The sequence below is a fragment of the Microcebus murinus genome, chromosome 12 (assembly GCF_040939455.1).
Source record: "Microcebus murinus isolate Inina chromosome 12, M.murinus_Inina_mat1.0, whole genome shotgun sequence".
Taxonomy (NCBI): Eukaryota; Metazoa; Chordata; class Mammalia; order Primates; family Cheirogaleidae; genus Microcebus; species Microcebus murinus.
The window spans coordinates 33571802-33594269 of NC_134115.1; the positions used below are offsets into that span (position 1 = coordinate 33571802).

At 39.5% G+C, this 22468-nt stretch overlaps 2 protein-coding genes across 6 annotated transcripts in view; one reads left to right on the forward strand and one right to left on the reverse strand.

Annotated features, from left to right (window-relative positions):
* Nucleotides 1–22468, reverse strand: part of SPATA6L (spermatogenesis associated 6 like) — a 53843-nt gene that overhangs the window by 30706 nt on the left and 669 nt on the right. For 4 of the 5 annotated variants that reach the window (XM_076008668.1, XM_076008667.1, XM_076008671.1 and 1 more), the window contains exons 3-6: nucleotides 18454–18591; nucleotides 14382–14430; nucleotides 10813–10854; nucleotides 1863–1987 (exon numbers count right to left, since the gene is read on the reverse strand). In XM_076008668.1, the coding sequence (XP_075864783.1) occupies nucleotides 1863–1987; nucleotides 10813–10854; nucleotides 14382–14430; nucleotides 18454–18591 (354 nt within the window). Of the gene's footprint in view, nucleotides 1–1862; nucleotides 1988–10812; nucleotides 10855–14381; nucleotides 14431–18453; nucleotides 18592–18718; nucleotides 18872–22468 lie in introns of those variants that run through there. The other variant, XM_076008669.1, reaches the window with a different exon arrangement.
* On the forward strand, nucleotides 18936–21830 carry PLPP6 (phospholipid phosphatase 6). Its single transcript, XM_012737754.3, has one exon. It carries the CDS (start codon nucleotides 18944–18946, stop codon nucleotides 19817–19819), a length of 876 nt encoding a protein of 291 aa, XP_012593208.1. The 5' UTR covers nucleotides 18936–18943; the 3' UTR covers nucleotides 19820–21830.

Sequence of the window (22468 nt, forward strand, 5' to 3'; positions counted from 1 at the left end):
GGTGATTTGGTCTTAAATATTTTGATTTATAGAACATTTGAGAGAAATTGAGCCCCTATGTTTTATAAATTCTTAAAAAATATAGTTTGATTGATTTAATTATAAGAATCAATACTTTAATATACAGGGATATTTTCACACATTTTTAAATCCCTTTCTCTGATAATTATCTGTGTTGATAAATAACTATAAACAGGCCTATAGGCTCTTCTTCCTATTTATGCCTATAAAGTTAAATAGAGTTAACACTAGAGAAACTATAAGAAAGTATGTTTCTCTTTGTCTTGATACTTACCTGGGTACCAGCTCAGTGTTTATAGATGGCTTTTATTTAACAGAGAATTGGGGCAAACCAAAATTAATATGACAGAGTATCCTCCACCTGATTCTCATCAGTTTTTATTCCCTTTCAGCTTCTGAAGAGCAATATCCCAATAATTCAAAATAATAAAGGCAAGCAGCTCACATGTACCATGGATACAAGAGATACACAAAGATGATCTTGGAGAAACAAAATGGTTTCAGTGATATTCACCAAACCCTCAAAGATAATGAAGGACTTAAAGTTATAGCCCTTAGGAATTCTGATTAAGACAACCTTTGATGAATGTTTGCTGCTTGAAGTATTAGAATTAAAAGCTCTGTCTTGATAAGCCTCATAGAAAAAGAGGTCCTGCATATTATATATCCTGCATAGGACTCTCAAAATGGAGACAACATTTCATCAAACAATAATAATTGCAATTCATGGGGTAATAAGGGTGCTATGCCCCTCCAAATCTCATGTTGAAATCTGATCCCCAGTTTTAAACTGGGGAGCCTGGTGAGAGGTATTTGGGTCATGAGGGCAGATCCCTCATGAATAGTTTGGTGCCCTCCCCATGATAATGAGTGAGTTTTCGCTTTATAACTCAGGAGAGCTGGTTGTTCGAAAGAGGCTGGCACCTCCTCCTCCCTCTCTTGCTCCTGCTTTTGCCAGGTGACGCACCTGCTCCCCCTTCACCTTCCACCTTGACTGGAAGCTCCCTGAAGCCCTGACCAGAAGCAGATGCTGGTGCCATGCTTCTTGTACAATCTGCAGAGCTGTGAGCCAAATAAACCTCTTTTCTTTATAAATGACCCAGCCTCAGGTATTTCTTTACAGTAATGCACATGAACTAACACACAGAGAAACGCTAAGTATTAAATATGCTTCTTATCATTCAACAAGGTGTGGCCCTTCAAATGGAGGTCATCCAACATAAAAGTCAAGAAAATCATCAGGGTTGCTATGGAGATAGAAATCATCACAGATAACATCAAAATGAATATTTTGAATTTGGGTTCAGATAATGCCCTCCAAATAGACTATCAACTGAATATCTGCTGTATCTCTTAAGATCCTTCAGTAATAGCAATTTATGAGCCTCTGTTAGTTCCCCCTCTGTTAAATGGAGACCATAACCAGTTGGTCTTGGCTAACTTGAGAATTGTTAGGAGGAAAATCATATGTAAAAAAATGGAAAGCACAAAATAAATGAGAGAGAACATTACTACCATTGCTACTTTATTTACTCAACAGCTATGACTAAACAAATCTTTCTGTTCATGTGCAATAAGAGGAGGTTGAAAAAAGCAACCATTTTGTAACTATGTGAGACGATGTGAATCTGGCAATTATTTAGCCTGATTAGATAATAAGACTTCCACCTGTCAGATCAATAGTAGAAATCAGCATAATTTGTTATCCTGAGTTGGGCATCTAAACAGATCAACAAGGGCACCAACCAAGACGAAGCGAGCTAAGATCAAACTGTCAGGGACACGTGGCCATGTCCCAAGGTCTCTCCCAACTGAGGCCCAGATGGACACAGATCACTTACTGGAAAACCTATAGCCGTCTTCATGAGCACCTCCCTACACATCCTCGGGTGGGAAGGTGTCAGCTTGGGCTCAGGGAAGAGAAAATCCCGTGTGTTTTCTTCATAATAGGCCAACTCGTCCCACGCTAGAAAGAAAAGAGAAAAACAATAAGTATATATGTCTACACCCCTAAGTTTAACAAAATAATAGTTCAGACAGATGATGGCAGAGATACAACTCACACACAAATAGACATTTCGATCTCAGCACCTGTTATTCAAAAGGAAAATCACTTCTACTACTTTTTATCTCATGGATAATTTTTAAGTGTCTTCCCAAGTCATAACAGAAAAAAAAAAAAAAGACTAAAGGGTTGCTCCACAAGACAGGACAAAGAAGAAAATCTATCTTTCCAGCTATCTATCCATTCTTTCCTTCAACAAGTGTTTACTGAAGACAATCCTTAAGCCGGGGCCTGGGGACAGGACAGGAACAATGCACACAATGGTGACAATTTAGACTGGGGTTCAGTGTTTCCGTGATGCATGGATGCGAATGGCCCAGGGAACAGCTACAGCTGTGGTTCTCAGCAGGGGTGGCACCAACCCCAGAGACATTTGGGTTATTTGTGGGGACATTTCATGGGCAGAAGCCGGAAGTGCCAGGGTATCCTGCAGCACTCAAGACACTCCTGCACATTGAACAATTTTCCCCACCCCCAATGACTTTCTAATGTCTTATCAGACATTCTTGTGGACCAAAATCCATTTTATAATTATCTGAGCCTAGAACCTATGTTACACATAAATACAAAGTATTTTTTGAATGATTTTAAAATATACTGAATTTTTCAGGAATGCAAGTACTGTGTAAATCAGGAAACTGTACTCTGTTTTGTTTGAATCTTTACCCAGACCTCTTTGGCATTTTCAAAACCATGTTACACGTAAATCCAGTACTTCATTTTGTTCAACATGTACATATTGATATGCGCATTTCGTTATGAGCCACTTTCCTTTTATTACTATTTCATATTATCGTTGAAATATTATATTGATTTTTTGCAATGATTTATATAAGTTGATTATGTTAACTATGACTATTATTTTCGGTGTGGTAAAAGGCATGCTACAAAATACTCATTACCAAAAGATCTTGGGTCTAACAGGATTGACAGCTACAGAGCTGAAGAACAGAGAAGCTGCCATCTGAGCTATCCTTTACTGTAGGGCAGGTGCCACACAGCGATTTGGACTGAAAGTGGACCCTGCATGGAGAACCAGCAAAAAACTAACAGTAGCCAATGAAGTGGTTTTGTGTTTGGTGATGCCATTTTACTTGTGCAAAGAATTATGATGAGGTTATCTTTTTATTCCTTTGGTATATCAACTGTAGAAAATAATTGATGGACTAATTTCTTCTTCCTACTTATTCCATTTAATATGGAATGTTTGGGTTCTAATGAGGAGAGGATCCAAGTGCAAAAAGAAGGTATTCCATATTTTTTTTTTTGAGACAGAGTCTCGCCTTGTTGCCCAGGCTAGAGTGACTGCCGTGGTGTCATCCTAGCTCACAGCAACCTCAAACTCCTGGGCTCAAGCAACCCTACTGCCTCAGCCTCCCGAGTAGCTGGGACTACAGGCATGTGCCACCATGCCCGGCTAAGTTTTTCTATATATATTAGTTGGCCAATTAATTTATTTCTATTTATAGTAGAGATGGGGTCTCACTCTTGCTCAGACTGGTTTTGAACTCCTGACCTCCAGCAATCCGCACGCCTCGGCCTCCCAGAGTGCTAGGATTACAGGCGTGAGCCACTGCGCCCAGCCCCATACTTTTTGCCATAATAGCATTTCTTTCCACTCTTCCCTTCCAGACACACTCCAGCCACAAATGATTAATGATGTATCTTCCCTCCTCTGCAATGTACTTCCACCGTGTATGCTATTCCTTTCTCTTATCTTGTTGAGATCTTGTTCATCTTTAAAGTTTACCCTAAACATCTTATGGTATCTCCACCCTAATAGTTCCAAAATAGAGATCATGATTTTTTTCCCCCATACATCAGCTCTTTCATAGCCTTCTCATCAGAGGAACCAGCACTAGTCACTCAAGTCAAAACTCTAGGATCCATCCTTGATTCTGCTCTTTCTGTCACTGCTTATATCCATCCATTAGCAAGTCCTGTTGACACTATTGCCAAAATAAATATAAAGCCAAACAGGGGACACCTTCTCTCCATTTTCATAGCTACCACTCCAGTCCACCTACCTCTCTCCTGGACTACTCCATGGCCTCCTAGGTGACCTCCCTGCTTCCATTCTCCTGCACTCAAATCCATTTTCCACACTCTGTGATATTTTATCAGACTGTGCCTTTCTCCTGCTTAAAACCTTCCAATAGGCTTCCCGTCACATGAGAATAAAATATAAGCACCTTACCCTAGCCATCAAGATACATCAAGACTCTGTATCATCAGGCCTCTGATCATCTCTCCTACTTCATCTACTGTCACCTTCCCCCTTGGCCGTTCCCTGTCATCCCTGCTGCCCTTCTTGTTGTCCCTCAAACACACCAAGTTTGTCTCTACATTAGGGTTTTGCCCTATTGTTTTTCTCCTTGTAATGTTCCCTCCCCAGATCTGTACATGGCTGGGTCCCTCCTATTGAATGACAGGTTTGGTTTAAATGTCATCTCACCAGAAAGGTGGCAACCCAACCCAAAGGAGCATTCTTTCCCTTCCACGCCCTATCACATCGCCCTATTTTACTTTCAACATAATATTTATCACTGACATTTTTGTTCATGTATTTGTTTATGATCTGCTTCCAAGAATGTTCCATGGAAGCAGTGACTTTGTCTCTTCCGTTCATCATTCTACTTCTGGCAGGGCTCTCCCTAGAAAGGTGTGAAGTCAGAGCAGTTCAGCTAGTACAGGCCCCAGCCAAGATAATCACACCTGAAAAGGTGCCACACTGTCAAAATCTTGCATAGCCCCCTTGAAATATCACTAAAGACAGACGTTTTTAAATTGAATTTCAATGACGTTCAGAGAAAAGCGGTGAATACCTTGGGCACTGCCCCCAAATCTGTGAAACAGCGCCTAGAACACAGTGGGTCCTTGATAAATGCTTCTGGAATGAACTAATGTGAGGATTAAAGTGAGATAACTTAAGTGCCTGCTTTCATTAGCCACTCAATAAGCATTAATAACCTTCTCTGAGACCTAGTTTCCACAATTATAAAAAAGAGAATAAATGCCAACTATAAAAAAGAGAAAATGCGCTCTAAAATCTCTTCCAACTCTTACCCTTCATTCATTTTTCAATATTTTTTTCATTTATACATTCAAGAAATACTGTATTCAGTACTACACCTACTATGTGCCAAGAGTTGTAGACACTGGATATATACTAGTAAACAAGATGGATATGATTCATGCCTTCCTGGAGCTTACAGTCTATAAGTATTAAATAATTATACAAATAAATGTATAATTAACAATTACAGGCCAGGAGCAGTGGTTCATGCCTGTAATCCTAGCACTCTGGGAGGCCAATGAGGAAAGATTGCTTGAGCTCAGGAGTTACAAACCAACCTGAGCAAGAGTGAGACTCCATCTCTGCTAAAAATAGAAAAATTAGCCAGGCATGGTGGTGCACACCTGTAGTCCCACCTACTCAGGAGGCTGAGGCAGGAGGATCACTTGAGCCCAGGAGTTTGAGGTTGCTGTGAGCTAGGCTGATGCCACAACACTCTAGCCCAGGCAACAGAGCAAGATTCTGTCTCAAAAAAAAATAATAAAAATTACAAGTGCCATGAATTAAAAGAAGTAGTTTCCATGATAGTAGATTTCTGGGAGTAAAGAGATAAAGAAGAGGATGGAGGCAAGTGGGAAGGTGGGTTCGATTCTAATATTAATCTTGTGCTTCATGTACTAGGCTCATCCTGGCTTCCTTTTCCATCAATGCTCCCTTTACAGTGCTCCCTGTGATGGGCATAACTGCCCCCACCTTTGTGGCCAAAGACAGACTCTTCCTCCATCCAGAGACTCTGAAGTGCAACTTAAAAATGGGAAATTATGTGCTAATTTCCTCACCTAACAACAAAATGCAACTTTCCCCTGAAGCCTATAGTATAGAGGTTAAGAACTCAGGTTCTAAGGTGAGAAAGGGCTGGGTTCAAATCCACGCCCCACCACTTACCAAATATGTGACCTTAGGCAAATTATGTAAACTTCTTAAAGTCAGTTTCCTCTTCAGGAAAACGTAAAAATCATCACAGTACCTGTCCCTTAGGACTACTGTGAGGACCAATGGCAAACGTGTGTAAAGTGCCGAGCACAGTGCCTGACATTACCTGCCACCATCCAGATTGCTCCTTGACACCAGCCCCGCAGTGACCTCAGGACTACTCAGGTCTCTGTGAATACTATTATGTTCCCACTGGGAACAAACACCTGGATGTGTGGTATGATGCTCTACACAGTAGGCTGTTCCTTTTTCCTCTTTCCTTTCATATAGTTTTGGCTAGCCATTGTCACTGCATCTAAAATGATAGCTACTAAATTATTATTCCTATATTTAGCAAAGATTTACATAAAAATAAGAGATGAGAAACTTGGAAGTGAGCTCATAGCTTATCTTTGGAATCATAGCAATAACACTAGACTGAAACAGGGTTAAACAAATGTGAAGTGACGTGCCAATTTACAATTAAACAAATAGAAAGCAGTGAAGCTTCTCAATATATTCTCTCTGGTTTGATGATCTCCTACAGATCCCAACTGCCACCCAGTGTGAAAATGGCAGCACACTCGGGGAATGTTACAGCAAGAGCTGAGTTATAAATAGTAAATATATTCACAGGCTGAGCAAGTCTCATAGGCCAAGCAAAGTATCTGAAAGAACTCAGGGTTCTTTTTTTTTTTTTTTTTTTTTTTTTGAGACAGAGTCTCGCTTTCTTGCCTAGGCTAGAGTGAGTGCCGTGGCGTCAGCCTAGCTCACAGCAACCTCAAACTCCTGGGCTCAAGCGATCCTCCTGCCTCAGCCTCCCGAGTAGCTGGGACTACAGGCACAAGCCACCATGCCCGGCTGATTTTTTATATATATATATTAGTTGGCCAATTAATTTCTTTCTATTTTTATGGTAGAGACGGGGTCTTGCTCAGGCTGGTTTTGAACTCCTGACCTTGAGCAATCCGCCCGCCTCGGCCTCCCAGAGTGCTAGGATTACAGGCGTGAGCCACCGCGCCCAGCCAGAACTCAGGGTTCTTAATAAACTAATGGCATAGACAGTGACATCATCATTGCCATCGATGAACAACTTCTCTCCCAAAAAGGAAACAAATGAGACTTTTAGAGAAACATACTTTTAATAACAACATCGACTTGAAAAATATCTAAAATGTATACCGCATATCAGAAACGACAACCTGCTTCCAGATACAGGATCTCATTTGATTCCCTCTTCACAGCTGAGGAAACTGAGGCTCTGAGAGTTTGACACTTGTCCTGATGCCACATGGCAAGCAGGAATTCAAAATCAGATTATCTGAGGCATAAGTTCTTTCCTTGCTGATGCCTTGTCAGCATCACTATGGAAGTGTAAAATCAAGCTAAAATAGGCTTCTACAGTTGGACTGAACATAAGTGACTTACCCAAAGTGAAGGTATTTATTTAACAGGTTAATAAAAGGAAAGCACCAAGCTCACTGTCGAAAAGGATTGCGCTGCCCCCCTGTGTCCATTCATTTTTTCCCACCTTTGAAAACTGGAGAACTAGCGGCAAAATCATTGGATCTCTTCATTCTTCAACAATAAAGCCATTGGCAAAGCTGGGTATTATTACTCTTACTATTAACTGACTTGTATTATCAACTTAATGGTCATAAAACATCTTTTGACTCTAACAAGTGTGCTTGAAAGTTAAGTGTAAAAATGTCAACAATATAGTAATAGCTACCGTAAAATGAAAAGGTAACAATTTCAGCCCATGAAGAAATTGGTCCCTGAGAACTCAAATGTGGCCCATGTGGCCCCACAATGCAGTCCACATGACACTTTTAGCAAATCACTTTTACTCAGTTAGTATCACAGACCAGCAGATCATGAGGGCTTGGCTCACTGCCACTGCTGTGTGCCTGGTGCCACCAGCATCAAACTAGGAAGACGGTGCAGGCCATGTGTAAGGTATGCCACAATAACATGTGTTGAACAAATTAATGGATTGATCTGCACTGAACCTGAAGCTAAGCAAAATTGTTATTCTGAGCAACTTAAATTTAATTTCCCTAAAATTGCAATCTGAAATCGAAGGACTGCAGATGAAAAGAAAGCAAGTTTAACAAGGCTCCCATTCTGCATCTGATTAACTTTTGAATTATAGCCAGTGTGCACACACTCAGCTCAAATATTCTCCAATCATTGTTTCCAAATAGCTATTCTTGCTAGCTATTCTTCTCAGACATGGATTTCTAGTCACATGAAAAATATATGGCAGTCCAAGATATATTAAATTTTAAAAAGCAAGTTGTAGAATATGTATATTTAACATATATATGAGTATGTGTATGTCGAATATGCATGTTCTGCAACTTGATTTTTTTTCGTTTGAGACAGATTTTTTTTGTTGTTCGTTTTCTCTTGCCTAGGCTAGAGTGCTGTAGCATCAGTCTAGCTCACAGCAACCTCAAACTCCTGGGCTCAAGCAATCCTCCTGCCTCAGCCTCCCGGGTAGCAGTCACGTGCCACCATGCCCAGCTAATTTTTTCTATTTTTAGTTATTTTGGCTAATTTCTTTCTATTTTTAGTAGAGACAGGGTCTCGCTCTTGCTTAGGCTGGTCTGGAACTCCTGAGCTCAACCAATCCTCTTGCCTCAGCCTCCTAGAGTTCTAGGATTACAGGCGTGAGCTATCACACCCGGCCCTGATTTTTAAAACTTAGTATTTCTTGCCATATGTTTTTCATGTGACCAGGAAACCAGGATTGAGCATATTCAACCAACCCTAAAATATATATACAGACACATTCCTATATATACTAAACACTAAATATATTTATATTTACATATACTATATTTAATATATAGTCATGCCTTAGTATCTGCAGGGAGTTGGTTTCAGGACTCCCTGCAGATACCAAAATCCTCGTATGTTCAAGTCCCTTATATAAAATGGCATAGTATTTGCATATAACCTAGGCATATCCTCCCATATACTTTAAATCATTTCTAGATTATCTATGATACCTAATTCAATATAAATGTTATATAAAATAGTTGTCACACAGTATTGTTTATGTAATAATAAGAAAAAGAAATCTGTACATGCTCAATACAGTTGTAACCATCATAGGCCTAACTACATTTTCAATCCCCAGTTGGTTGAATCCACGGATGTGGACCCCAAGGATATGCAGGATCAACTGTATATAAGGGGTGTGTGTGTGTGTGTGTGTGTGTGTATGCATGCACATGTGTGGATGCATTTTAGGGTTGGCCGGATATACTAAATGCATTTTAGAAGGTCTAAAAAAGATACACATCAAATTATTAATACTACTTAACTATTCATTACTGTTAGGAGTTGTTGAATGGGGCTTTTGACATTTTATTTTATATACTTTTGTGTTAGTTAAAATTTTTATAGCAATATCATTTAAGTATTGGGTGATTTTTTAAAAAAATTCATGTAAAAATTAAATGAGACCAAAATAGTCATGCTGCTTCTTTATTAGCATACTAAAATATAATTTGCCAGTTAGTAGTGATATACATTTGAACATAAAACTGGGTCAAATAAGGAAAAAAAAAAAAAACTTATGGAAAAAAACTCAGTGCCCTGATTTCAGCCTGTCACTTTTAAGCTGAAAACCATTCAGTGAGAATTTCTGGAAAGCAGGAAGGAGGCAGCTGCTCAGTTCTATCCACCTAAGAAAGTAATGACATCTCCAAGAGCGTCTATCCCTAGATTCACAGGGACTGGGCTTCTTGTCTGTTTCCAGGGAGGCCTTTGCCAAGGAATCAAGAAGCAGAGGAGAGAACTACAGACTCCGGGTCCACTCCACTTCACTAGGCCCCAGACTGCTCCAGTGACACCTGTACCAGGCAGGACCACGGCCCTCTGCTTTCTTGGAGGCCTCTGCCAGGCTCACCTTCCTTCTCCTATGTTCTCTTAAGAAAAGGAAAAATTTACACAATAAAATATCAAAATAATGCAACAAAATATGGGAAGTATACATGTATTGAGCATAACTGATTAAAAACTTTGGTAATAAAGCCAGGTGCGGTGGCAGGTGCTACTCGGGAGGCTGAGAAGGGAATGGGACTGATCGCTAATGAGTACAGGATTTCTTTTGGGGGTAATGAAAATGTTCTGAAATTAGATAGTGGTGATGGTTGTACAACCTTGAGAACATATTAAAAACAACTAAATTGTACATTTAAAAATTATGAATTTTATAGTGTATGAAATTCAAAATCCAATCATAATAAAAAATGTAGAAACCATTCTTAGCTCACAGGCCATACAAAAATAGACTACAGGCAGCATTTGCCTGTGAGCTGGAGTTTACCAACCCTGTTCTAGCATCTCATAGATAAGATCACTTTAGGTTTCACACACACAGACACCCCACAAATTAGAACATAGCCAAAGGCCAAAACTTGAAACAAGCTGAGCCAGGACTGAAAAATTATTTGATGATACTTAAAGTTATTAAAAATGGAAAGACAAAGAGCTTTATTTAATTTATGCTCAGTGCTACCAAACCCTATAAAGTTAATCTTCTGAAAGTGGACAAAATTCAATAGATGGCAAAAAAAAGTGTATGTTATATAAACTTATATACATATAAAGTTATATGTTATTCAAAAGCACAACTTTTAAGTACCAGTCCCCATTGTGTCATGCCAAAATCCTTTTAAAATTATATTGAGCTAAATTAGAAATGTATTTAATGGCACATTACCTGGAGGGACTAGCTGTATTAATTCAAACCTGGTTAGGAAGCCTAAAAAAAAAATATATGAGATTTAACACTTCAAAAAATTGCCACAAATTTTCAATAATTGCTAAGTTTAAAACTGTCAAACACCCATTTACATTAATATTAATAATTAAAAATAAGCGCCATGCTAACAACAAATCGGGTATTTCTAGAATTAATCAATTGAGAGAATGGAGTAACTGAGTTATAAAAATAGCATTTCACCTCCTGAAAACTATTGGCAAAATAGATGCAATATTGTCTCTTAAAAGTATATTCACAGAGCACTAAAATAACAATGCACTTTCATCTTAAAAAATTAAGATTCAATTGTTATCCATGAACACATAGAAATTTGTTTAAGACAGTATGCTATATGGCTATGCAAATTGGACATAAAATATATAACTTTTTACATGTTTCTTGAGTTCAAAATATACTTAAAAATAGTGAGCCCATATACAATGTCTATAAGGATAAGAATAAAATTTAAATCTTAGAGATAACTTAAAACAAATGATATAATAAAAAAATCAATAAAGATAATTCCCACAAAATAATATTATAAGTAAAAATATTTTAAAATAGACAATAAAAGATAAATTCTCACTTTGTAAATTTATGAAAAATATATGAATGCATAGGGTAACACTTGAAATGCTAAGAAACTTAAAAGCCAAGAGAGCCTGAAATTTTAGGTTTTCAAAATTGGAGGGGGAAATACATTTGCCAACCATCACCCTAATGGTAATATTAAGCCCTTAATTTGTTTCAGGCTCTAAATTCCTTATATTCAATTAATTCTCATCACAACCCTAGGAGTCCAGTATAATGGCTATCCTCATTTTTATGAATGAGAAAACTAAATCTCAAAGAGCAAAATATAGTAATGTGGGCAAGGTCACACTGGCTAACACTGACACCCAAGTAGTCTGTTATCAAGGCCTGTGCTTCTTATGCACAGGATACTTCACTGAAAAATCTCATTCTTCCACAGAACAAGTTAATTAGGATACGTGATAATATATCTACAGATTTTAATTGCCTGCTGGAATGGCATCACATACTTCATACTTGCTTTAAATATCAAGGACAGAGCAAATCACTAGTAAGTGACCTACAGAACTGTTCTCATATTATTTTATGCTTCAGTCCACCACTCAGGTGAGAACTGAAATATTAATATTAATATAATTAATATCAATATAATTAATATCAATAAATCAATGTGATTAATATTGATATAATTAATTAATAATATTGATTAATATTTGGGAACTGAAATGAAAATATCCCAATTCTTATACAATCATTTAAAATGATTGAATTTTTCTTTTGGAAAAATCACTGTTTCTGACTCTTCCACTTTATCTTTAACCTCTGATTACTATAGATTTTCTAGTTCCTTATAATCTATCTTGCTTTCTGAACCATTGCCTTATTGCCCTGCGCTTGTGTTCCAGAACACTTCTCAGTGACTTTCCTAACCTGCACGAGACATCTGTAGGCACTGACTCACTCTTTGTAAAACTTCAAACTCCTTATTCCACCTCATATATCAGCCTGATGCCTAGGCTGCTCCTGATTCTGTCCTCTACCTAGCACTGCCTCAGCTCACCTGGTACTTGCTTCTGATGCTTTCTCTGTGTTCTGCTATTATCTGTGATCTTGGTCCTAATTCTTTCAACTGAGTAAAATCTCAGTTGAAATTTTCATAAAGCTTAAGAATATGACTAAAAATCGTACCAAAACCAAAAAAACAAACAAAAACAATCATATCATCCACTAACCTTTCACCTCAAGACACTGAAAAAAAAGAGCAAATTAAACCTAAAGCAAACGGAAAGAATAATAAAGATTAAGCAGAAATTAATGCAACAGACAATAGAAAAACAATAGAGAAAAATCAATGAAACCAAAAAGTTGGTTCTTTTAAAAGATCAAAAAAACTGATAAATCTTAAAGACTCATGACTAAAATCACAAATGAAAGAGGGGACATTAACACTGATTTTACAGAAATAAAAAGGTTTTTAAGGGAATACTATGGATGGCTTTATGTCAACAAATTAGATAAATAAAATGGACAAATTCCTAGAAAGACACAAACTACCAAACTGACTTAAGAAAAAATAGAAAATTGAAAGAGACCTAAAACAAGTAGAGACTAAGTTAGTAATCAAAAAACAACCCAAAGGCAAGTCCAGATGGCTTTACCATCTGAATTCTATCAAATGTTTAAAGAATTATTACTAATCATTCACAAACTCTTTCAAAAAACAAAAGAGGAGAGAACACTTCCCAACTCATTCTATGAGGCCAGTATTACCAAAACCAAAGACATCATAAGAAAACAAGACTACAGACCAATATCTCTTATGACCGTAGACTCAAAGAATCTCAACACCGGGCCGCTCATGCCTGTAAACCTAGCACTCTGGGAAGCCAAGGTGGGAGCATTACTTGAGCTTAGGAGTTCAAGACCAGCCTAAGCAAGAGTGAGACCCTATCTCTATTAAAAACAGAAAAAAGTCAGCTGGGCATGGTGGTGCACACCTGTAATCCCAGCTACTTGGGAGGCTGAGACAGGAGGATCTCTTGAGACCAGGAGTTTTAGGTTGCTGTGAGCTAGGCTGGTGCCACAACACTCTAGCCTGGGCAGCAGAGTAAGTCTCTGTCTCAAAAATAAATAAATAAACTCAACACAATATAGGCAAACCAAATCCAGCAACATATAGAAAGGATTATACTCTATAATTAACTGAGTTACCCTAGGAATGCATGGTTGGTTTAATATCTAAAATCCAACTAATATATCAATAAAATAAAGGATAAAAACCACATGATCACCTTGATACAGAAAAAGCATGTGATAAAATTCAACATTCTTTCATGATGAAAACTCAATAAACTGAGAATAGAAGGGAAATTCCTCAACCTGATATAGGGCATTTATGTAAAACCAACACCTGGCACCACAATTAATGTGAAAACACTGAATAAGGGTAAACCTTGAAAACATGCAAAGTGAAAGAAGCCAGTCACAAAGGACCATAAATTGTCTAATCTCATTCATATGAAATATCAAGAATAAGCGAATCTATCGAGACAGAAAGATTAGTGGTTGCCTATGGCTGAGAGGTTTGGTGGGGAATGAGAAGTGACTGCTAATTGGTATAGTGTTTCTTTATGCAGTGATGAAAATATTCTAAGTAATTAAATGATCTAATATATTGTGGTGATGGTTGCACAACTCTGTGAATATACAAAAACCACTAAATTTTTATAAATATAAACAAACAGAATCATGCCATCCAGTATATCCTATCTATATTTAGAAAAGGGTTTGCAATGGAATAAAGAACATAATTCAAATCTTTATTAGACTCATTAAGTATAAATATGGATCAAACATGGAAGTATCACAGTTTAGAAAACAGCAGAATTTTCTCTGTGATTTATACACAGTAGCCTTTTATTTTTGTTCTGTTTTATTTTGGTTTTTGGCTTGTTTTTTGTTTTGTTGTTGTTGTTGTTTTTGAGAATACCTACTTTCTAAAAGGTCCGCTACAGCTCCAGGATCTATTGCGTTTTCAAATACCTACAGAGAAAAATGGGGAAAATAAATCTTAATTAATAATGTGCTATGAGCACTTATTAATAAGTGCTCATAGAAATTTTAGATTCTTCAAAATAATTAGCATATGCAAAATACAGTCATATAATATTTGAGAATTCAACAGAAGCCCCTTTAACAGGTGTGTGGTTAAAAGTTCAACAAATGATTATAAAATAAATGAATGAAAATTAACACAATAACAAGTGCAACCAAATCTGAATGAGCTAAATTTGCCACATGCCAAAAATGTCATCAACTTGACATAGCTCCATTGTGTGTTGCTAACAGCATATCATGCATTAAGCTCAAAGAATCTTGAATACCTAGAAAAACATTCTGTACACAACACTCACTAAATGTTGGAGTCCCAATAGTGCAATGGGTTAGCGTGCAGTACTTATATGACAACACTCACTAAATGTTAACTGAATGAATGACTTCTCTTCCCAAGCAATTGGTTGTGCTAATAAATAAATAAATAAATAAATAAATAGAAATTCTACCTATGTGTAACACAAAAGAAAAGCTAAGTACTAGTAGCTACACTCCCACAAAGAATCTGAAAGAGAGAGAGACTTGTAAGTTTTGTTTTTTGGGGTTTTTTTGAGATAGAGTCTCACTCTGTTGCCTGGGCTAGAGTGCTGTGGAGTCAGCCTTGCTCACAGCAACCTCAAACTCCTGGGCTCAAGCGATCCTCCTGCCTCAGCCTCCTAAGTAGCTGGGACTACAGGCAGGTGCCACCACACCTGGCTAATTTTTTCTATATATTTTTAGTTGACCAATTAATTTCTTACTATTTTTAGTAGAGACAGGGTCTCTTGCTCAGGCTGGTCTCAAACTCTGACCTTGAGCCATTCACCCGCCTCGGCCTCCCAGAGTGCTAGGATTACAGGCGTGAGCACTGAGCCCAGCTGTAAGTTTTAAGTGTACCATGAAACACAAGAAAAACACTGTGATATCTGTCTAGCCATTGCCAAATCTGTATAGTTTGTCTTGTGATAAGAGGGACCTAAATAATAGGACCTAAATAAAAGGCATATCATGCCCTTCTCCCTGAAATCTAGCACCCTGTGAAAAAAAAAGTTTTCAGCAGAGTTTAATTTCAGGGTTTAAAGTTCTGATTTAAATGGTGTTTAACTTAAGCATGGTTAAAATATGCTCCTGGGTTCAAAGCCAGGGCTGCTTTAAAGAAAAAAATTGAGCCTGTCCCTTGTAATTCACTTTTTTTTTTTTTTTTTTTTTTTTTTGAGACAGAGTCTCGCTTTGTTGTCCAGGCTAGAGTGAGTGCCGTGGCGTCAGCCTAGCTCATAGCAACCTCAAACTCCTGGGCTTGAGTGATCCTTCTGCCTCAGCCTCCCGAGTAGCTGGGACTACAGGCATGCGCCACCATGCCCGGCTAATTTTTTATATATATATCAGTTGGCCAATTAATTTCTTTCTATTTATAGTAGAGACGGGTCTCGCTCTTGCTCAGGCTGGGTTTGAACTCCTGACCTTGAGCAATCCGCCCGCCTCGGCCTCCCAAGAGCTAGGATTACAGGCGTGAGCCACAGCGCCCGGCCTGTAATTCACTTTTGTCTTACTAACTTGGATTTATCATGTAAATGTGGGTAACTCTTTTTTGCCCAAATTATTTCAATAATTGCATCCTTTCACTTCGCCCATTGTTATAGGTTGAACTGTATTCCGCCCTCTCCCCCCAAAATCATAGGCTGAAGTCCTAACTCCAGTTTCTCAGAATGTAACCTTAATTTGCAAATACAAATTTACATTGCAGATGTAATTACTTAAGTTAGAATGAGGTCATACTGGAGTAGGGTGAGCCCCTAATCCAATGTGACTGGTGTCCTTATAAAAGGAAATTTGAAGCACAGAAACTGTTGGGAGAAAAACTTTAGGCAAAATAAATCTAATAGGGTTTATTTGAGCAAAGAATGATTCATGAACCAGGCAGCACTCAGAACCACAACAGGTTCAGAGAGCTCCATTGCTGTAGTCATGGGTAATAAGCTTTTATAGGCTGAGGTGGGAATAAGACAAAGAAAAGATATTTGATTGGTTAGAGTGGAAAGACCCTATTTAGAGGTCAGCTGGCAGTTTCTGATTGGTAAAGTCTCTATTTAGAGGTTAGTTGGTGGTATCTGATCTAGTTTCATTTCACTGTCTACACTGAGTGTCAGTTTGCTTACACAGGAACTTAAAGCACTGGAGTCACCCCAGCCTAATGGCCTCCCCTTCAAAACAAATTTTTAACAACACACACACAGAGTGAATGCATGACCCTGTCAACACTCTGATTTCAGACTTCTCTAGCTTCCATAACTATGAGACAGTAAGTTTCTGTTGGTTAGGCCACACCATTTATGGTACTTTTGTATGACAGCTCTAGGAAACTAATATACCCATATCAAGGATTTTCTCTTGGGGTGCAAATGATCAACATGAACTGCCCAAACATGCATTTTTTATGAGTAATTTGTTTGTTTATCCACATGCTGTAGAACATCCAATTCTGAATTATACAGAAGATCCAAGAAAGAAAATGTTTTCCCTACTTGCTGCAAGTATTTGCAGCTAGAGAATGGAACAGATACAAAGAAGCAGAATCAACTGGAAGAAAGCTGGAATACAAACCCAAACAACTCATGCAAGAGACAATTATTTAGTTGCATTTCATAAAATTAAGAGATGGTTCCATGATATGTGAGACTAGTAATCTCAAATGTACAGCTTTTCAACAGAGCAGTAGTAGCATCTAAAATGTGACTCAGACCCCCTCTTTTACAAATCGTGGATGGACTAGATAACCCTTCACAGTCATTTACAGATTTACCATTTTGTGCTTCTGTGATTTTATATCCTTGGGCTTCTTATTAAAATATTTTAAAAGGCTTCCACAGAGGAAATTCAAAATTGATAAAACTAGTAAGAAAAATTCTTGGGGGAAAAAAGACTGCATTGTTACCACCTACTTTTCCCCACTCCCAACATCAAAATGGGAGAAGTAGGTTCCTTTAGATTCTGACTGTATGTTCCAAGGTAACAGCCATTTGTTTCTTTCCTCTTTTACCCAACCAGTTTGGTACATTCTTTATGTTAATTAATAGTCTGTGGTTTATAAAAATATTACATATAACCCTAGCCCTTCAGAAAATCGATCTTCATTTCTTCTCCCAACCTCAGATCAAAACAGATAGGGCATTTTCTGGGCACCATCTTCTAGATCTTTCAAAGTGATATGCTCTACCATGGTGCCTCTCTCTCTCTCCAAAAGATCCACTTCTGTGACATCATTTGGAGCAAATCATTAGACTTATTAAGTTAAAACTGATTTCAACTCCAAATTCCAAAACAAAAACTGTAAGGGACTGTCAGTGATTGCATAGTAATGAAACTAATATTCTATTAAATACTTTAGTGAAAAAAGGGTTGGTTATGTTTTGGCTATTTATATCATTATGGTATTCACTGGAATGGAATCTAGCCTTTATCATTGTAACTAACATTGTAAATAAACCAGGTATGACCTAAGGAAATTCAGTAAACCTAAGAACCTTCTTGTTTTGTTACAGGATTTCAGTAACAGGAGTTAACTACTTTGGTTATAGTTTCTCATTATTTTTCTAGATCTAAAAATGTTTTTTCCCTAAAGTCTGCAGTTTATTAATAATCCCTTTCATAAAAGTAATGCAATAGCCTCTAACACCTCTGAGAGCATTCAGAAATGCTCTCTCTGCTCCAGTTAGAAAATGCCATGGGAGTTCCAAGAATAGGAAACATCTATCAGGGTATTTAGCTCTAGATTGACAGAAGTTGGCTCAGATCTGCAATGCAAAATGAAGTCTTCCAACAATGGTTTTGCTCCAACAATGGCCGGCTGTGGTTTTGCACTGTGCTGAAGATTAACAGGAAATTTGCAAAATAATTTAACAAGAACTCTGTTCTTTCTTAGAACTATTAGATTATCTTCAGGCAGCAAAACCCAAAGAGAAAGTCAAAAATCACCTTTTCAAATCTCATGCTCTGCTGAATCATAATAGGGAACACAGCAGGAAAGCAGTGTGTCTCCAGGTACTGATTCAGGAGGTAGACCCCGAGGTACACATCTTGTTTGTCAGGCAGGAACACCCCTGGGCAAGAGATCTTAAAAAGAAAGAAAACAAAAGAGAAAGCAGGGTTTGCTTCGTTTTGTTAAACAGGGCTCTATTTCTCCCAAACTCCCACTGACACGGAAATTCCTCCCTCTCCCCCCGTCGCCGCACTTCCTCACCTGTACCTCCCAGCCCAACATCCTCCCCTCTCTTCTCTTCTCTCCTCTCCTCCCTCAGAATAAATTCCGATTTCTTCGCACGTCTCCGCCAGGTGTCACAATCGCGCGCTCGCCGGCTCCTCTCCCCGCCCCTCCAGGATGGCAGTGCGGAAGCGGAAGAGGCTGCAGGCCCTGGGAGCCTGTCTATAGCCCGGTCGGGTCCCGGGGTCGGGACCGCCCGCCGCGATGCCGAGCCCCCGCAGGAGCGTCGAGGGACGGCCGCTGGGCGCCTCCGCTTCGAGCAGCAGCAGCAGCCCCGGGAGCCCAGCCCATGGCGGCGGCAGGTTCGAGTTCCAGTCCCTGCTCGGCAGCCGCGGTGCCGGCGCGGACCTCACCTGTGCCCGGCTCCGCGCGTCCGAGAGCCCGGTGCACCGCCGCGGCTCCTTCCCCCTGGCCGCCGCCGGCCCCGCGCAGGCCGCCCCGCCCCCGCTGCCCGAGGAGGACCGCATGGACCTGAACCCGTCCTTCCTGGGCATCGCCCTGCGCTCCCTGCTGGCCATTGACCTGTGGCTCTCCAAGAAGCTGGGGGTGTGCGCCGGGGAGAGCTCGTCCTGGGGCAGCGCGCGGCCCCTTATGAAGCTGCTGGAGATCTCGGGACACGGCATCCCCTGGCTGCTGGGCACCCTCTACTGCCTGTCTAGGAGCGACAGCTGGGCCGGGCGCGAGGTGCTGATGAACCTGCTCTTTGCCCTGCTGTTGGACCTGCTGCTGGTGGCCCTGATTAAAGGGCTGGTCCGTAGGCGCCGCCCGGCCCACAACCAGATGGACATGTTTGTCACTCTCTCGGTGGACAAGTACTCCTTCCCTTCGGGCCATGCCACAAGGGCCGCTCTGGTGTTGAGGTTCATCCTGAACCACCTGGTGCTGGCCATTCCGCTGAGGGTGCTGGTGGTGCTGTGGGCCTTCGTCTTGGGCCTCTCCAGGGTCATGCTGGGGCGGCACAATGTCACCGACGTGGCTTTTGGCTTTTTTCTGGGCTACATGCAGTACAGCATCGTGGACTATTTCTGGCTCTCTCCCAACAATGCTCCTGTCCTCTTTGTATTGTGGACTCAACAGTGACACTATCTCATTGATTATAGCACCAGGAGGGCTGACCATTTCAATGATGCCAACCTAAATCAGCGGCCATCCTGCTTGCCCCTCTTAGACATTTCAGGCTTCCTTTGGGATTTCAGGTGTCCCACCGTCTTGATGTGTTGCTAGGCTGGAGCACGTGCTGGCCATTACTGAACACGGCCATAACAGGGAAAGCAAACGAATCCCTCTATTTATATATTTATTCAGCAACTGTATCTCCAGGACAACTGCAAAGAAACCAAGCCGAGGTGGTTATACTGCTGCTGTTTTTCAAAAGTTGACATCAGTAAGATTTGTGTTTTGTTGTAATCCCCTAAATCAACATATCACTTGTAAATTTAACTTTGAGAAAGAAACGTATCTTCATTCTGTAAATATACATGCAAAGAAACCACGTACCAATCCTAGTCCTCTTCCTGAGGTAGATTTTAAACAGTATTTTAAAAGTCTAAGACATAGGTTTTTCTAGCTTATTCCCTGAAGATCTGTTGCCACAGTTGAGGAGATTTCTTCTTAATCCTGATTTTCTTGGTAAGCTTTTTTACTTTATCTCTTCCATTTTTGTGGATTGGGTAGTGACAAAGAGATGATAGTACTGTCTTTCTCTCCTCCCCCTCTACCCCTCAAAAGATCTTTAAATAGATATTTATTTCCCACCACTCCCTAATACTGTCTTTTAGCATTCAGAAAATAAGCCAAGAACTTACTTAAAGAAGAAACATTTAAAAGGTGGGCATATCTAAGGTGCCCCCCAAAAAAGGAAGAATGGGACTATGGCCTCATGCTTAATTCTGTTGACAACCAATAACATGGCATGACAGGGCAGAGAAGCTAAGTTGCTGGGGAAAGTTAGAGGAACTGAAAGTTTGGGAATAGGCTGACCACATATTATGCCAATGACCACATATTATGGCAGGAGATGGGGCCCTGATGCCAGTCATCCCTACTGAATAAAGAAGAATGTTCCTCTGTCAGGGTAATAAATGAGAAAATAACATGATTCTTTTCAATGCAATAGCATAAGCTTTCTCTTGTATGCCATAAGAATGACCTTGTTTACTATAGTTTTTCATATGAAATTCCATTTTCCTGTATACACACTTTAGGTAATAGTATTTAACTTGAAACTCATCAGGGGAGCCTGCCACCATTATCAGGCACAAGGCATAACCCCTAAACTTCTGTTTACATTGACTTTTTACATTTCAAGCTGTTCATTCATGGTGCCTCCGAAATTATTAAGACCAAAGACCACCAATCACAGGGTGGACTCTGCTCATTACTCTTTGACCCAGAAAGACTGAAGAAGGTATGTGCTTTAAGTGCTGCTCTACCTGAAAAGAAAACCTTTAAATTAACTACAGAAGTGCTATTTTCAGATAATCTTAATGACTGATTATTTTGGCATTTATAATTAGAAAAGATTATATACTTTGATCTGACATACAGAGATGCAGATAGGAACGTAGAGAATGGGCTGTGGGAAGCAGATTCTGATTGGGTGGAAGCATGACCTAAGAGTGAAGGGCACAGTGAAAAAGGAACAGCTACTCCTCAAAATAAAATCATTTGTATTCCCACAACACCCTGACCACTTACTACCTCTTCACTTGCTAAATCAGCCAAACTGTAAAACTCTAAGTGGTTTGGATCTGAGGTTTAACCTTAGAGAGATCCTTTATTTTAATTGCAGCAGTATTCAGGCCAGATACTTGGAAGCAATTGGAAGAGATGATATTTCCTTTTGCAGTGTCCATAAGTCCAGATATTGGTGGCTTGAAATTAGGCTCACCCTCTGGTTCGTAGTTAAACTTTTGGAATTCCCTGTTTTCTTTGCTGGAGGCTGGGTTGGCTGGCTTTTAAAGATCAATTCACCTGATGTTTCTGGAGCATCTGAAGTACTGTAGAGTAGAAAACTGATTTCTTTGTTAATTGTACACTGAGGAATGCCTTTTAAAAATCAAAATAAAATTAACCAGTAATGTGAAACGAAGTGAGATGAAAACTTGTTTAATTTTTGCCTTGAGGAGGAAGACTGATTTATCACTTAGCTTCTCAAGGGTTCCTTCGTCTTCCTGCACAATTTTGAAAGCTTGAAATTGATGTAGCACAACTGATATGGTCTGGTCCTATTTGCTGTCAGCAAAGTGGGAGAAATCCAGGAAATTTTGATCGGCTTTGTTTCGCAGCTCCATGTATGATGAAATCACAGCATGTGCCAGTTGTATGGAGGCTAACCAGATTCCATGGCTGTAACCTGTTAGCATTGTGCTTGTCATCGTGTCCAATAGAGAAGCCCCTAGTAGCTTGGAGGCAAAGCTGCAGGATAGTCTGTCACTACAGATGGAAGAACTGGAAAGTGGAAGCTAAAAATAACAGGAATGACTGACCCCCAAATAGGAAGAATGGAAGCACTCTGTCACAGTACCTTACTTAGGAGCATTTGGTGGATAATTACGAAATATTTGTTGATTGAGTTCCCCTTTGGACATAGCAAGCCAGAGCCATCACTAGGGGAAATAGCTTAGAAAATATTTGATTGGTTCACAGAGGTGGCATATTATCAGGAAGTGATGGGGCTTTTTAAAATTCAATTATTCCCTTGTCATTTAAAGAAGTTTTTAAAATCCT